The 18,158-nt window shown below is 40.6% G+C and overlaps 1 protein-coding gene across 1 annotated transcript; it reads right to left on the bottom strand.

Moving 5' to 3' along the window:
• Window positions 1-3,408: 3,408 nt before the first annotated feature.
• LOC122096629 (protein kish-A-like) lies at window positions 3,409-4,052 on the bottom strand. The gene has a single exon (XM_042667215.1). The coding sequence runs from the start codon at window positions 4,036-4,038 to the stop codon at window positions 3,823-3,825; it is 216 nt and encodes a 71-aa protein (XP_042523149.1). The 5' UTR covers window positions 4,039-4,052; the 3' UTR covers window positions 3,409-3,822.
• Between the last annotated feature and the right edge of the window lie 14,106 nt (window positions 4,053-18,158).

An 18,158-nucleotide genomic window follows, 5' to 3' on the forward strand; every position in this document is an offset into this window, starting at 1 on the left:
TTGGCATAAATACTCCTTTGATCACTTCCCTACTGCAGCTCTCCCATATAGGGAAGGAGGTCTGTGTAGTCTGGGTGAAGCCAAGGAATAAGCCAAAGAGAAGAAATGCGAGGAAGATGAGGGGGAACCAGAGAGAAAAGCAGCAGCTGCCAAAGGGGAGAGAAGAGAGGAAGAGAAATGAGCAAGGAAAGAAGCAGGAGGAGCAGAGGAGGAGAGGAGAGGAGGAAAATCTATTGTACTCGCAAGGATCACTCTTGATTCTATGCCAGGAGTTTTAGTCACTGAATTAATCTGCTGCAGCTACCATAACAAAGCACAACAGGCTGGGTGGCTGAAACAACTGAAATTCATCTTTTGCCATGCTGAAGGCTAAAAAATCCCAAGATGGTGTCAATAGTGTTGATTTCTCTTGAGGCCTCTCTCCTTGGTTTATAGATGGTGTCTTCTCTGTGTGTCCTACTTAAGTCTTCCATGGTGTGTATGTCCTAATTTTTATATAAGGACAACAGTCATATTGGATTAAGGCCCACACTAATGACCTCATTTTAATTTAATTATCTCATTAAAGGTCTTATTTGCACATACAGTCACATTCTGAAATATTGAGAGAGATTCTGCATACAAATTTAGAGAGGTTGCAAGCAGATACATTCTACTCCTTATAAAACCTGTCAGATATAAGAATTATCCCCATTTTAAAGATATGAAAACAACAGACATATACTAGTTATTGCAAATAAGGGAAACCATGGGACCTATGTTTCTTTGGGCCTGGCTTGCTTCAGTTAATATAATTTTTTCCAAGCCTTTCCATTTCCTAACAAGTGGGGCAATGTCATTCTTTCTGATGGAGGAATAGAATTCCATTGTGTATATATACTACATTTTCTTGATCCATTCATCTACTGAGGGGCATCTAGGTTGGTTCCATATTTAGCTGTGGCAAATAATGTTGCAACAAACATAGTTGTGCTGGTAGCTTTCGTGTGGTCTTGTTTGTGATCATTTGGGTAACTGCCCAAAAATGGGATTGCTGGGTCATAGGGGAGCTCTATGTGGAGTCTTTCAAGCAGAAAAGGTCAGATAAGTTGATGTTAGGTGAAATGCACCCCAAGATAAGGACTCAGTGGTTTTTGTTTCTTGCTATTGTTTTTAACATATTTATAAGGTGATTTTTTGTTGCTTTGTATGACCCTCCCCCATGGTATAATCTCTGTTTTCACTGAATTTGATGCTGGTATAATTTGGGGAGGGGAAGGGGAAAAGCAAATTGTTTCAATAGGGATACAGGTGGACCCACTGCAATAATGAAATGTACAACATGCTATGTTGAACTTTACAACTTGGGGGGGGGGGAGGAGGGGGATGGGAGGGCAGGGATAGGAAAGGGAAACAAAGGAGGAGGCAACAATGCTTGATAAGAAATGTACTCATTACCTTGCCCATGTAATTGTAACCCCTCTGTATTTTCACAATAAAAAAAAAAAACAGCAACATAAGCAAGATGCGGCAACAAGCTCAAAGTCATTCAGCCAATAGAGATGGAAAAAGCACCAGGCCAGCTGTGTCCAAGCTAAGCTCAGTGACTACATCATACTACCTGTGGATCCAAGAGAGATGGCCCACAGGTGATCAAGAAGGAACTTGACCTTAGAGCCATACCACTCCTAGCTTCCACAGCCACCCAATGACCATACACAGCATAGCATGTCTTCATTTCAGATTCCTCTATTGCAGACAACTGGTCTTCAAAATGCATGTAGGATATACAAAGTCATGGTGACAACAAACTATCCCTTTATTTCAGTCATTTCCTGTGGTGCACACGTGTGTTTGAGGGTAGAGGCAAAAATCAAAGACAGATATCTAGTTATTGCTTCTTCTTATAGCTTTCAGCATACACACACATTCCAAAACATGAAATCTGATTAAGATTAGTTGAGGTTGTGTGTAAAGACCATGATGACGTTTTGATTAGACACCATCTTGAACTGTATTTGTTTTGTTGCCCTCTAGAGGATGAATTATTGGAGATGAGTAATTTCTTCAACCTCTCCTTGTCTCCATAGGGCACAGCATTGTGCTGGCATGTAGTAGACATCTAGAAGAGTCTTGGAAAAGCTTGTGGAAAGAAGTCTTTATAGATCCACAAATAAACCTTCCAATTCAAATGCATAAATGATGGGATTAATAGCATTGCGGTGTTCTCTCTGCCAGAACAGCTTTTAGCTGCTGCGAAGAGGTGGGATGGCTCAGTTCCAAAAACTCTCCTTCAACTACTGGACTTTGGTTGTGTTGCAGTATTGGAGATTGAACTCAGAGCTTATCTAGACCATTCTACAGTCCCAGTCCTTTTGTTTTTAGCTTCCCCCCCCTCAAATAGTGTCTTATGCTTTTGCCCAGGTTGGCCTCAAACTGTGATTTTCTTACCTCTGCTTCTCGAGTATCTGGGATTAAAGGGTACACCCTCACGCCCAGTCCAAGTAGTGGACTACTAAAGATATGATTTCTCATGGAAGTGGCAGAAAGATGGACCTGGCTGCTCAAGTAAACTTCAAAAGGCTGCTAGTACCCTGTCTACCTGCATCTCTTTGACTTCAATGGAGAGGTGAAGAGGTCCACTCTGTCCATACTGAGGTCTTGGAAAGGGGGAAGAATAACAGGGGTCAACAATCCATCTGGTATCCCTCTTCAAATTTCCTAGCCAATTTTAAAGACTACTGTTCTGTCTTATTTGATCTTCTGCACTATTAAAAATGGTGGAGCCGGGCGCTGGTGGCTCACGCCTGTAATCCTAGCTACTCAGGAGGCTGAGATCTGAGGATCGCGGTTCAAAGCCAGCCCGGGCAGGAAAGACCGTGAGACTCCTATCTCCAATAAACCACCAGAAAACTGGAAGTGGCGCTGTAGCTCAAATGGTAGAGTGCTCGCCTTGAGCTGAAGAGCTGAGGGACAGCGCCCAGGCCCGGAGTTCAAGCCCCACAACCAACAACAAAAAAAAAAATGGTGGAAAACGATCAACTTCTTTTTTTTATTATTCTCCAACTGTATTTTACTCTTTTCATTTTATGAAATTTGTCTTTTTCACAGAATGACTGGTCACAGTTGTGCTTAAGACATCTATACTTGACCATAGACCTTAGAGGCTACTATACCCACTGATTTTTTTAAACTTTTTTATGTTAAGTATGAACATCTTCTTGATACTTCTTTAAATCACATCTCATTTATCTTCTTAGGAACTGCTCATGCTCATTTTAAATACTTTTAACACCTGTAATCAACCACAGAACTTGATAGAAGTAGAGGTATACTGGCTAATGATTAAGATGTGTACAGAGGAAAAGTAAACATTACTAAATATGAATGTAACCCTTATCAACACAAAAGTGGACAGTTTTTTTCTCAATAAAAAAGGCTATTCAAAAAAGGGACTCCTTTCATAAAGATTTGTCATTTTTAGGAATTTGAAAGGAACTTGAGTATAAGTTTTGTTTTTTACTTTGTATCTTAAGGACACCTTAGGAAAAATTAGTGTCTTACACCACAGAATGGCATTTGCAGAATGTAATATTATAATGACAGTACTGGGGTTGATTACTGCGGACTGTAAGACTCTTTGTGTATTAAATGGTTACATCTTAACAATGTATTTAGAATATTGGTCCAATAACATAAAAATAGAGGAAAAGCATCTGGAAATTTATCTCATTCAGTGTTCAGAGATAAAAAGGTTAACATTCTTTCCATTATTTCCCATAGGTAAGTCCTTGTTCACACTGAAATCTGATGATAACTACATTCTGGCATTTTTCCAAACTATTATATGAAGAGGATGCTGAAGGCCATCACTATACAGCACACTGCCACATATGGACTCTTTCGTTCACCAATTTTGGCGCACTTCCAAAATATTCCCAACAGTCCAGTTTTATTTCTGTCCAGGATGCTGGGTGCCATGGATCGGATGTAAGCACATGTACATATAAGCAGCAAGATTACAGTCAACAGACTCTGAAAGTTGAAAATGGCAGACATAGTGAGACCAGATAGCCCAGCTACCCGATCAACTTCTTTCATCTTTTGGAGGATGACACATCAAGAGAATGCATGCTAAGTCCATGATGCCATGACACAATTCACCTTGGAAATGAGGTGATTCCTGGAGCAGGGATTCAAGTCCTCAGCATCCATCTCAGAGAAGTCCTACCCATGCCATGCATGTATTCATAATGGCATCGTCTTGACCTTCTCCGCAAGATCATGTGGATCTATGTCCCAATCACTGGCTCTGACTCTCAGCCCAAGCTAAAGAGTGCAAACAGACTACAATATGATGCTTGCATTCTCTCCCCCTTCCTCCCACTCCCCAGTGTTTTGCTGCTCAGGTCTTTTAAAAACCTTTTAATTTAAAAGGAGCTCTGAGCTCAGTTCTGGGGCAAATATAATCACAAGGAGGCATGATGAAGTGGTTTCTTAAGTGGGTAGCCTGAGGCAGAGCCAAAGGGCAGCCAAGAGTCTGAAAGAGCTTCTAGAACAAACAATTTCAAGGGAATTGCAGGTTGGTGCAGTCTTAAATAGCTAAATCTCTCCCTATGCTTATTCCTACCCCCAAAGCACTGAGTGCCCAGGGGGTGGCAGGTTCTACCTTATCATTGGTGCTCTTTCCCTAACAGACATATCAGGGGTGGAGAGCGAGTGAGTAGGAATCAGATAGAATGACACAGAGATAAGGAGACACCTATATACAATGATAAAATCATAACCCATCTGTTTAGCTTCACATTTTTTTAAAGAGCCCACATTCTTACCTGAGGGTTTGATGTTCATATCGAATGAGATACAAATCAGACACATCATTGACCCAATAATAGGTGTCACACTCGTGGATCAGAGCAAACCTCTCAATCTACTCTTTTTCCATGTGAACTCGATGGAGCCACTCAATCTTTCACAGTAACCATTTTTCATCAAATAAAAGTGGGGTTAATGACCCTTGCCTCAAAGGGTTTCGGTGATGAATAACTGAGATGATGGACTTGTACTGGGGAGGCAACTTTGCAATAAGTTAGTTTCCCTTCTGACAGTGGGGATGATGGAAACAGACACTTCTATGGCTTCCCAGGGATGGAGTCACTGAAAGCCTAGAGGTAAGAGGGTCAGACTTCTGAAGGTTCAGCTTCCAAGCAAGCTGAACCACAGAGCCACAGGCTGAAAGCCTGAGGGATGCCTGCAAGGATACAGTTTCAAACCTTTTCAGGAAGCAGGAAGGGAGTGAGGAAAAGACATCTCACAATGGACTTCAATGGAGGACACTTGGATTTTTTTCAACAACCATTCTGAGACCAACCCTTGAGACAGAGTTGTTTGCCTTCCCCGCAAGGAAGCAAATCCCACTGGGAAGGAAGTAAATTTAACTAACAGGTGAACTGTAAAGCTGGAATATCTCCTGTGGAAAATGAGAAGGGTAAGATTTCTACCCTTTGCCACCTGGTTTAGCTTCTGACTGACCTTCACATCTGGACAATTTTTGTCTGTCATCCTTTGCTTTAACAATTATGCAACATTTTCAAGGCCTACTACAATCAGTTCCTCTACTACATTTTTAGGTGTGAAGAAGGCATTAAATTTGCCTGTCTGCTTTTCTTATGATCATAGTGTTTCATATATAGTAAACAAACAATTACAAATATCATGACTGAAAATGCAATCAACCAACCCCTGGTCCTGAAGAGGGTGCCATTTCTCCCTGAAGCTTATTTGTACCTTGTTTGGCTCAAAGCTGATTCAAAGCCCCAAGTGTCCAGTCGCTTAGTCTAGTGCTCCTAACAATCCATCCAACCACGCTTGCCCTGCTTTCGCGTTGCCATTGCTAAGTAGAACAATTTCCTGCTTTCCCATTTTAAAACATTGTTGTGTGCTATTTCAATTTCAAAAGTAAGGCACAAAGACAGTAATGAATCACTGGTCAACAAAAATTTTAAACCCTGTGGTGGAATTCCAACATCTTTTTTCTCTAGTAATTGATAAACAGTAATAGTTAAATAAAGATACAATCCCAAGTTACAGCCTTGACTAATTCTTTCACCTTGGAATCTCGTGAGAGTTATCATGTGTACAAAGTTTAGAGCGTATTTCTCTATGTGCTGACTCCAGAGAAGTGGACCCTGAAAACCTCAGGCCTCTCTCTTATTTTGTTTTAAATATTTTATTGAAGTAATAAAGGCCATCACATAAATCTGAAGGCAGAACAAAATGTTTTTGAAAACGCATAAAATAATATTGTTCTCAAAACCCTGATGTGCTCTTAGAAAAGGATCTCGCCCTTAATCCATTTCTCACTGGCACCCCAGCAGTGGGTAACAGCAAGGGAGAGTTTCAGAAAAGCACACATGACAGGGTAGAGAATGAAGCTGAGGGATCATCTCCAGAAAAAGGAGCCAGAGAAGAGCCACAGACAAGCAGCAACACATGGCAGAGAGCTGCTCATTGGACTTGGGTGTGTTCTGGGAATATAGGGACACTGCCCTTCAAGGAGTTGTTCATGAGTACATGAGAGAACCCTATTGACAGTGGCCACCATGCTGTCGTGATGTTTTCCTGCCGTGAAGGTTCCTGTAGTGAATTAAAGCTCTATGTTGACCAGGGAGCTTGGTTTTCCCAGTACTGGCACCTACAACCCCAGCCTCAGCCAGTTACTCTAAACCACACACCGCAGGCTACCTATAACTCTGTGTTGTACTCTGGTTCGCATGGGAATGTTTGCTTTCTAGGCTTCCAAACTCTCATTAATCCTCCCTAAGCCCCTTTCCTCCACCCCTGGCCTTCTGAATGACCTCATTCCCCAGAGCCTGGGACATTTAAAGTGCCTCCATCTTTCTCCCTTATCCCAGCCATTTCTAAGGAGAAGGGTCTGATCAATAAATTCACCATGAGATATAAAAGACTAATAAAGTTTAATAACTTGCCTCTCCCAGGAGTATTTGCATTTTAACAGGGGAATGGAAGCCAGAGCTAAAGGAATTAGGCTGAAATGGTACAATTTCAGGCACCATCGAGCAGCTGAGGGAGGCACTGGGAGAGAAGGAGGACTCCACAGCACCCTTGAGACAACCTCGCTGGAGGCTGCTGCTCCCACGTCAACCAGCAGCACGTCAAAAGGGAGACAGAACAAACACACCAGCGCCATAGACTCTTCCTACTGGTTCACTCCTGCTGGCTGGCTCATCTTACCGAGTGGTTTGCTCCTCCTCCTCTCCCCTGACTCACTCACATGCCTTCTGTTTCCATCTAAACTCACTGACCAGTCTCTCTAGTGGACTGGAGTCTATCTATGCTCACTGGCAGCTTCAATGTACCAGTAATGGCTTAGTGGTCAAGAGCATAGTGTTGAAGTCACTTTATCTGATTCCCCTGCAGGTTCTGTTCCTTGTATTTATGTGGCTCTCCTTCAGCTTACTTCTTGGCAAAATAACACTAATAATAGTGCCTACTTTTAAAGGTTAAATGAGAAGCTACATGCAAAGTCATACAAGAATTGCTTAGTAAATATTTGATGATATTATCATAATACTGGCATCTCTTGAGTCCAAGAGCCTATGGCCCAGTAGCAGAGATAAGCATGCAGGAAAATAACTTCCAAGTATGGAATTCTCTGGTAACCATAGAACAAATGTATGTTACTGAATTAAATTCTTACAAGAAGCAGGAGAGGGCAATGTCCGAAGTATAGCAAGTCACATACCAACAGAATAAAGGCAGGAAGCAGGATGAGAGTAGACAGCACAGGAGCTTGAATTTCACAGATAATCTGAGGTCTTCTTAAATGGTGACTTTATTTGTGACAACAGGGAAGATAAACGAGTCACACAGGGAGCCATGAAGTGGCCATTTGCAAACCATGGAGGTCAGACTTGAGGACTTTAATGGATGCAGTCAATGGAAGGAGGGCAGGGGCAGTGAGGTAGCACTCTTCTTATGAGCCTACAGCTGTCTCTGTCTCATTTTCTCTCATACTGCTTTGAACCATTGTTCCCCAAATACATTCATATTTCAAGACCTCGGGGCTGTGGAGTTCAAGATTAGTGAGCAAGAAAGTTGTCTCCATTGAAACTATTTTGAGACTTCGTTGGGTTCTCAGGCAGTCAGACTGCTTTCCCTCCTTTTATCCAGGCCTCGGCTTTTGCTTTTCACTCTACCTTCCTTTCATTTCCCAGCATCTCATTGCTGTGACTTTGGGACCAAAGAACGTATTTTTTCAAGTGTCACATAAAAATGGACACTCTTTTCTTTGTGTGTGCATGCTCCTTTCTTACTCTCAGTGCCCCCGACCCACCTCCTCAAACTTTTCTCTGGAACTGGAGGCAACGTCTGAAAGGGTGTGCCTCCATTCTTCCCAAGGGGCACAGAGACTCCCTTCGTGCTTTTCTGAGTCCTTGGGACAGTAAGGATTTGCAGAGCTGTGAGACAGGCATGAGGGCACCCCATGAGGTTTACATAACACAGGGGACTCTGAATTGGGTTTGAATTAGCAGTGTCCCCATTGCTTCTCCCAGCACAGTTCCTGGAGATGGATCCAGAGGGAGGAGAGATCCAGGTGGAGAGTAAAATGAGAAGACCTTGATATGCTTACAGGTTGCTCCCTGGAATAACCAGGTTTCTCGAAAAGGGACAAAAATCCAATGGGTTGCTTACACACATTCCACTACCCTGGGACCCACTACAGGGTATATTTGATTCCCAAATTCTAGCCCCTTAGTACCTTCACAGTGACACGAAGTGGTCATTTGCAAATGATGGAGAACTTCCTCAGAAAATGGAGGGTGAATAGAGTGGGAAAATGTCAACGACTTAACACCACCCATGACCTTTCAGGTAGGGACCAGAAATTACTTTCACAGCCTTTACCATGGACTGGTTACAATTGTAACCAATGGAGATATAAACCAATCACTCATCTGCCAGAGAATGGTATCCAGAATTATTCTTCCTGCAGTCGGCCGTGTTTCTTGGAAGAGACTCTCATACATTTGGTCGCTTAACCTAAATCTCTACCTTACTGGACTTATGCAATGCCCAGGGCTCAAAGCCCATTCTGTTTGTTATCTACTTGTTTGATAAACCAAGAAGTTCACTGACTGTTTTAAATAATGCTTCTCATGGAAACAAGGAAGCTACTTTAAAAATGGATTTGGCCTTATTTTCCATCACATCAGTTACTAAAACAAATCATCATCCTGTTGCCGCCTCCAGATTTTGTATAGATTCTTATAGATACTACTTAGAGCAAAAATAAAGACAATGTGTATCATCAGCCTGCCTCCCACCAACACAAGTAGTGTGTCCTACCTACCACAGGTAATTCTACCTGGGGCTCAGCCCAGCTCATTTGCATACCTTGCCAGCGTTTTGCCATGCCAGATGGGACTCAGGATTTCTCTGTGAGGCTTAGAAGAGGCAGGGAGAAGCTTGGAGATAGGATCCTCCCCCTCTTTCCTCCCCTTCAGATCAGCAGCAGCCTCTAGGAAGGGAACAGTAATGGAGTTTTTATTGCCTGTGCTTCATTGCATTTGATTCTAATGCCAGGAGGTTATTGTTGCGATTTTTTTCCAGGTCAATGCTAATTAACTTTATTAATGCATTTTGGTGTCAGGAAAGCAATAGAGTTGAGTTCTGCTCATATTTGTTTGGCCCTTCCCATCAAGTGGCATTAGACTTGACAAGTCTATTTAGAATCTTGAGCTGAGAGATACTGACCTTTCTGGATGGGCCAGAAAAATCAACATGAAATCCACCGGTCCAAGAGAAGGAAGGAGGGAGGGAGGAAAGGGAGAGAGGGAGGGAGGGAGGAAAGGGAGAGAGGGAGGGAGGGAGGGAGGGAGGAAGGAAGGAAGGAAGGAAGGAAGGGAGGGAGGAAAGGGAGGAAGGGAGGAAGGGAGGAAGAAAGGAAGGAAGGAAGGAAGGGAGGGAGGGAGGGAGGGAAGGGTGACCACACAAAAGAGGCAACTTCAGAAAGCCATATATGAAATGGAAGGAAAAACAGCAATGTGATCAAAGGAGCCTGAGTTCAAATTCCACCTCCACTCCATGTGTGTAATTTGTGCTTTTGGCCATTCACCGTGGTTTAAGTTTCTTTCATAAAAGACTTGCTTAGAACTGTTGTTAGATAAATATTCATGAGTATATCAAAATATAGTATATATTACATAACTGTTAAGTAATTTTCTTAATGTATGTTAGTTGAATTTTAATGGGATCACTGTATCTGAGATGCTGGCTTCTAGGTTCGTTCATTCTTTCCTTAAATAAGTACATGTTTACTGCCTACTATGTTCCAGGTGTAGCCATAACTGACAATCATCATAAACAAGAAGATCATAGATTTCAATAGACTCTCAGACTCAGAAAGATGTTAAATCCAGAATAATCTAACAACTACTTATTATCTTAGATTGTTACTGGACTTTACTTGTTACCTCACCAGGTAGACTTTTGTTATCATGGGACAGGGACCACATCTTACCACGCTTTGTGTCTTCTATCTTAAGGCTCTTATCTACATCTTCAATATAAATGCATAGAATGACTTCAACCAACCCCAGCTTAAGGGCACCATAGAAGTAGAGCTCCCAAAGAAGGGACTCAAGGGCTGGGAAGGTGGCTCAGTGGTAGAGTGCTTATATCACATGCATGAGTCCTTGAGTTCGACTCCTCAGCACCACATAAGCAGAAAAAGCTGGAAGTGGCACTGTGGCTCAAGTGGTAGAGCGCTAGCCTTGAGCTGAAGAGCTGAGGGACAGCGCCCAGGCCCAGAATTCAGGCCCCACAATCAACTGAAAGAGAAAGAAAAAAGAAGGGACTTGACCCTTTAAGAGTATGATTCCAGATCCTTCACTCAAAGTCCTCTCTTTGACATCTAGGCCTAGACCATTTCCATGGCATTAACCCACTGAAGTCCAGAAACAATCTTGCTAAATCCAGAAACAGTAGTGGGAAGCATGGAGATCAATTGACTCAATCAAGACTGAGGTCAAAGTTTACATTGTTTGTAAAGTTAAGATTCTTCCATATTGGAAGAGATTTCAGCTGTGAGATTTGGACATCTTTTGAGAAAGGTTAAAGAGAGGGATATGGTAAATGAATGTTAGGGATGTCCTGAGCTGAGTACAGAGGAGATTTTGCCAGCGGAGATCAGAATAGGTATCTATGACCAATGGAATGCAAGGACTAAAAAGAGTTCTAGGCTACTGTGCACTTTCTTTTAGGATGAAAAGGCAAGTACAAGGTTTCAGAGGGGTAGCAAACAGTTCTTTCACACAATAAATAAATAAATTTAAAAAACAATTCTTTCAGTGGGCACATTCTTTTTTTTTAATTGTGAAAATACTGTACAGAGGGGTTACAATTACATGGGCAAGATAATGAGTACATTTCTTATCAAGCATTGTAGCCTCCTCCTTTGTTTCCCCCTTCCCATACCATCCTCTCCCCACCCCGCCCACCCAACCTTCCTCCCCCCCCAACAAAGTTGTAAAGTTTGTTTTCGACATAACGACTTGTACATCTCATTGTTGCAATGGGTCCACCTGTATCCCTATTTAAACAACTTGTTTTTTCCCTTCCCCTCCACAAATTATACCAACATCAAAAACAGTAAAAGCAAGGGTTATACCGTGGGGGAGGGACATACAAAGGAACAAAGAAATAATCTTATAAATGTGTTAGAAACAATCGCATGAAAGAAAAACAAACATTTGAATACATATCTTAGGGTTCATTTCCCTAACATCAACTTAACTGACCTTTTCTGCTTGACTCAGACATATACTAGTTATTGCAAATAAGGGAAACCATGGGACCTATGTTTCTTTGGGCCTAGCTTACTTCACTTAACATAATTTTTTCCAAGTCTTTCCATTTCCTAACAAATGGGGCAATGTCATTCTTTCTGATGGAGGCATAGAATTCCATCTACTGAGGGGCATCTGGGTTGGTTCCATATCTTAGCTATGGTAAATAAGGCTGCAATAAACATAGTTGTGCTGGTAGCTTTAGTGTGGTCTTTTTTGTGATCATTTGGGTAAATGCCCAAAAGTGGGATTGTTGGGTCATAGGGGAGCTCTATGTGGAGTCTTTTGAGAAACCTCCATACTACTTTCCAAAGTGGTTGAACAAGTTTACACTCCCATCAACAATGCAGTAAGGTTCCCTTCTGTCCACATCCCCTCTAGCATCTGTTGTTATTAGAGTTCTTGATTATAGCCATTCTAACTGGAATGAGGTGGTATCTCAATGTTGTTTTGATTTGCATTTCTTTTAGTAGGCACATTCTTAATAATACACAGCATCTTTACTTTTTTCTCATATCCACACCCAATCCCAACAAACAACCTTATATCCCTTAAAGGCCACTTTATACAAACTTTCTCCAGTCCCAAGTTTATAGGACATGCTGTGGTCTAGTCACATAAACAGGTCCTGGGAAAGAAATAGTTACCAGGGCCAGCTGCCACCTTTTTTCCATTCACTGTTTCAGACAATTACATATAATGAAATAGTAATCAAAACTTTGCTGCAGTTTGACTGCTGACATGGGATGACTCATTGTGGTAATTCCTCTTCCAGCTCCAAGTGCTTCTTTAGATCAAAGATGAGATTAAACATCCTTGGTGGCAGTGACATGGAAACATTTGTGCAGCCGAGAACTAAAAGTTCTCAGAAGTGCTATGCTTGTTGACTTACCGGCCAGCAGTATGGGTTATGGGTTATGATCAGACAACCTCCATTCAAATCCCCTCTCTGCTTCCACTTGACCTAACTTTAGACAATTGGTTGTGTCTCCTTCCCTGCAAATCGGACATGGGAATAAAAGGTTACCTTACCAACTCTGGGAAGATTCAGTGCAGGGCTCTCTTGTATGCTGTGCATCTATGATTATTAACAAGGGATTATCTACCTGGGTCCAACATCTCTCTTTAAAAGGCTGGCTTTCTAATCATTTGGGTTTTGTTTTTATTTAAAGTGATTAAAGATTAGTTATCCTGAATTCTGTCAAAAAAAGTTAATGCAACATAGGGAGTCTTAGAATTTAACCTAAGAAGATTAAAAGATTGAAATCCAGGCTGGACACATCAGTGCATACCCAGAACCTCAGCTTATGTGAGAGAAAGAGATGGAAAGATGTGGTTCAAGGTCAGCTTGAAATATACAAGAACCTGTCTCAGTAGATAAGCTGGGGGTTGGAGGTGGGTAGTACACACGTGTAATTCCACACACAGGCAATCAGAGGTATGAAGATTCAGATCTTGTGTCAGTTTCAGGCTAAAATGCCTAAAAGTCTATCTGAAAAAAAAAAGATCTTGCTAGCTATGTTCTTTGACATGCAGAAGCTCTACAGTTTCATGCAATCCCATTTGTCCAAACCTTTGATTTGTTGTGTTTCTGGGTCTTTATTAAGAAAATTTTGGTCTGGGCTAAGGAGACCTAGAGTTTTTCCTATTCCTTCATGTTGAAAACAAACTTTACAACTTTGGGGTTGGGAGAAGGAGGGAAGGGATGGTAGGAAAAAATTCAAAGGAGAGGGTAACAATGTGTGATAGGAAATGTACTCATTACCTTACTCATGTAACTGTAATCCCTCTGTACAGTATCTTTACACTAAAAATATGTATATTAAATATAAAAGAAAAAAGTCCCCCTAAAAAAGAAAGAAAGAACAACAAGTTTGGGACAAGGCTCAATGGTAGAATGCCTGCCTAACAAGCTCTAGGCTCTGAGTACAAATCCCACTTTCACCAAAACAAAAGCAGATTGACATCCTATGAATGTGAATGAAAATCCCTAATATTTTAATAGTAATTTTACTTTTAGACAACTTCCCACGAGGAAAGGCAAGGGTTAACGCTCTGAATTCCCAATCTGACTGCAACCAGGTTCCCTCAAATAAACAGAACTAATACAGTGTTTGATCAGGCTTCCAGAGCAATTCTGACTCCAAGTGAGTGCTTCTCTCGAACCCCAGATGTTCTGCAGCTGTGGTGTTACAGCCCCCACCCACCTCCTGCCATAAGCAACCACCAGGCTGGACCCTCAGACACATACCAGCTACTGTGGGTTTCAGACAAATCGCAGCATGTAGCAGACTAAGTCCTTCTTCGAATTCTGCAAGTATTGCTCTGCCACACATGGCCTTTTTTGTTTCCATATGTTGGGTTACATTCTTAGAAGTGGAATTTCTGCTTAAGAATATGTTTAAGGCTCTTGATAAAAAAAACAAAAACAAAAAAACAAAAAAAACTGCCGGGCGTCGGTGGCTCACACCTGTAATCCTAGCTACTCAGAAGGCTGAGATCTGAGGATCATGGTTCAAAGCCAGCCCAGGCAGGAAAGTCTGTGAGACTCTTATCTCCAATAAACCACTAGAAAACCGGAAGTGGCACTGTGGCTCAAGCGGTAGAGGTGAAGAACACAGGAACAGTGCCCAAGCCCAGAGTTCAAGCCCCACAACCGACCAAAAGAAAAAAAAACCTATCTCAATTATCTCAATTGCTTCCCTTATCCAATAGTATACAAAACTGTCTACCTGTCTCTCTTATTCCCTCACCAGCACTAAGGACCATTGAAATATTTATGAGTGGAAGAGGATAGAAAGAGACTCAACCCAGAGGTATACCCATGCTGGCATAGTGCTCTACTATTGACCTACATGTAAATGGAGTCTTGCTATATAGCCCAGGATGGCCTCACATTCTCTATCTTCCTTCTTCTGCCTTCAAGTATTAGGATTATGAGCATGTGTCACAATAACATCTAACCATCTTAATTAGTAAATTAGTAGGTAGGCCATCTGTCATACGTGTGACTTTCTACAACTCCAGAAGGTAAATATAGAAGTGAACAAATCCTCTTGACACTGAACACCAAGACATCACCGATGGAGAGCATTGTTCTAGATTTAGACTTTTAGACTGGATTGTAATTTAGTGGCATACACATTATTCTCCTGGATTATATAGTTGGGAATATACATATAACTGGGCTAAAGACAGCAGAACATATTCTACTTAGTTATCCCTGGGAAAGTTGAAACAAAGATAATAATTTTGAGTTTTTCTGACTTTGGCTCTTTCTGGACATATCTAAATACAAGAAACCTTGACTAACCTGAACGTGAAGAGATGTATTTTTCTTTTTCTTTTTTTGGCATGATTCTATCCTTTATTTACAATTGATAAAATTTGAGGCCCACAAATTAAATAACCTATACACAAGGTCACACTAGAAGCAAAACTTCAGCTAGAACCCTGATGTCCAAACTCCCAGAACAAATCTCCTGCTACTAAAGGCCCATCTTCTAATTAATCAAATGTTTATTTTAAGGCTTAATATATGCCAATAAAGTACTTACACCATGACCAGTAATATTTGACTGTGATCATATTGCAAATATTAACTGGTTTCAGCCTCATAGGAGACCTATGGATAGGTCCAGTTGTAAAAATAGGTGAACTGAGGGACTTCTTAGTGTAGATCCCTGACCCAAGGTCACCTTGCCAACAAGATGGAGAGCTGGAGGTTGAGATAGGTGGTCCAGCTCTATATCCAACATATTCTAAAAGCATCAGTAGCCTTTGCCTAACAAATTTTGTTTTAGTATAAGGCCTTATTGGAACACTTTAAATATTTTAATGTGCACTCCAATTAGTGAATTTGTAAGAATAGAATTTCCCTGGGGTGATTTAAGGGGTCTACAAGAATCTTGAGATTATTCCAGTGAGTCCCTGATCTCAATTTATAGCCTGCACACTGGTCAACAGGCTCAGGAACCTGGGCAACATGTGTCCTGAGCCAAGACCCCAGTCCATCCTGAACCTCCACAAATTGTTTTGCTTTTTTTTTTTTAATGTTTTTCCATTGTGCACTAGATTGGGGCTATGAATTTGGTTTTGAGAAGAGCAAGAGGTTTTGAAGACAAGCACACACCCTCAAATCTTTGTTCACAACTTTTTGAAAAGACCCTTGCTTTTCTCATCTGCAAAATAGTTTGTTTCAATTATAATGGTTAAAGAAATGATGACCTGTAATCACCTAGGTCAAGGATTAGCAAACATTTTCTGTAATGGGTCAAAGAAGTGCTGAAAATCAAAAGGTAAAACTAAAGATATTAGGTAGGTACTTATACCTGAATATGTTATTGAAAAAATTGCAATACAATAACATAATCAAAACAGCAATGACCTTTGTATACCATTTTCTTAATAATATACCTATAGTAAGAAAGGGGAATTATTTTGAGAGAGTATTGCACAACCTTTAATAGGGATTGTAAATTGGTTTTTTCATGTCACAAATCAATTACAAGTGTTCACCTATAAACTATTATCTTAGCTCACAAGCTGTACACGATGAGGTCAAGGAACAGATTTGGCCCTCACGCTGTAGTTTGCTGCATAAGGACCCAAACCAGCTCACGATAGGTATCTGTTCCCCCTCCCTAATCGAGGCACATCCTTTCCAGTGGAGTATGGCTTCAGTGATGTTGTAAGATGCCCTCTACCAAGACCCATACATAGCTCCAGTACTCCATGATAAAAGCAGAAGCAGCAAAGATGTCCAAGTATCTGTATCCAAAATATAGAAATGTGGGGGTTTTGATCCTACAAAAATGATCATAGTGAGGGGGAATTATATTGCAGAAAAAAATGGAAAGAAGGGCAAATAGTTTTAAAATAAACATTTGTTGCAAAAGTTCTTGGAAAAGTACATACTGGATAAGAGAGAGTATATATAAAGAACTCTTGACAGCCAATAACAAGAAAACAATTAACTTAAAACTGGGTAAAGAATCTGAATAGATACTTAAGCAAACAAGATGTACAAATGACAAAAACACTTGAAAAGGTCCTTGATAACATAAATAATTAGGACAACATAAATGAAAATCTCAGAGAGATTCTAGTGCATACATGTTAGAAGAGCTAATTTAAAAAAAAAAAAAACCATAAAAAAATGCAAGAAACTAATAAGACCAAACGTTTTGAAGATTCAGAAAGCGAACGGTCTCATAACTTGCTAGTAAGATTAGAAAATGATACAATCATTGTGGAGATTTCCAATAAAGTTAAACACAAGACAATATAGTAAACACTTCATTTACTCAAGATAATTGAGAACCTATACTTACATAAACATTTATACATTACACTTACAGTGGCTTTATTCACAAATGCCTCAAACCAGAAGCTACCCAATGTTCATACACCAGTAAATGGATAAACTCTGCTGAATCCACATAACTGAAACAGTACTTAGTAATTAAAAATCAAACAAACTATGGATACATGCAATAACATAGATGCAAATGCAAATATGTTTTGCTAAGAAAAGGAAGCCAGACTCCACATGCCAAATACTGTGGGAGTCCATTCATAGGGCTTTCTGGGAAAAGAAATAACAGGGACAGAAAACAGATCAGTAGTTGCCAGACCCTAGACTTGGAAGATAAATTGCTAACAAAGGGGAGGCAGACATAGTCTAGATCTTGACCTATGGAGGTGCTTATCTGATTGTATATATTTGTGCTAACCCATAGAATTATGCAAACAACATGACAGCTTTTATTGTGTGTAAGTTTATCCCTAATCAACTTGACTTTAGAATAGCATTCATCAGATCATGAAGGTCCCTGGAGGGCCTGTACATGCTCAAGTATTAAACAGGCTCTTTAGAAATAGTGAAAGGTGCATTGGGCCATGTTCACCTGCAGAATGAAATCCATTGCTCTAAACATTCTTTTTCTTTTCTTTTTATATTTTAATATATTTGTTGTTTTTATATAAAGGTGATGTGTAGAGGGGTTACAGTTATGTATGTCAAATAAAAAGTGCATTTCTTTTTTAACAATATCATCCCTTCCCTCATTCTCTCCAAGTTTTTCCCTCCCATCCCTACCCACAAGTTGTATTAGTTCATTTTCAATACAGTGTTTAGTGAGAACCACTGCTTCATTTGTTCACCCTGTGTCCTTCCACTTCTGTCCCTCTCTCCCCTCCTAAAGACAGATAAATGAACAAATAAGACAAAAGGAAATTTTAAAAAATGTAACAAAGAAAAAAATAACCTCTTATTTCCATCTCCTGGAATTCATTTCAATAAATAGT

Source organism: Dipodomys spectabilis, unplaced genomic scaffold (assembly GCF_019054845.1).
Source record: "Dipodomys spectabilis isolate Male_0828 unplaced genomic scaffold, ASM1905484v1 ptg000380l, whole genome shotgun sequence".
Taxonomy (NCBI): Eukaryota; Metazoa; Chordata; class Mammalia; order Rodentia; family Heteromyidae; genus Dipodomys; species Dipodomys spectabilis.

What these genes read in the sequence shown, in the direction of transcription:
- LOC122096629 (XM_042667215.1), bottom strand. Translation starts at nt 4,038, where the DNA reads ATGTCTGCCATTTTCAACTTTCAGAGTCTGTTGACTGTAATCTTGCTG.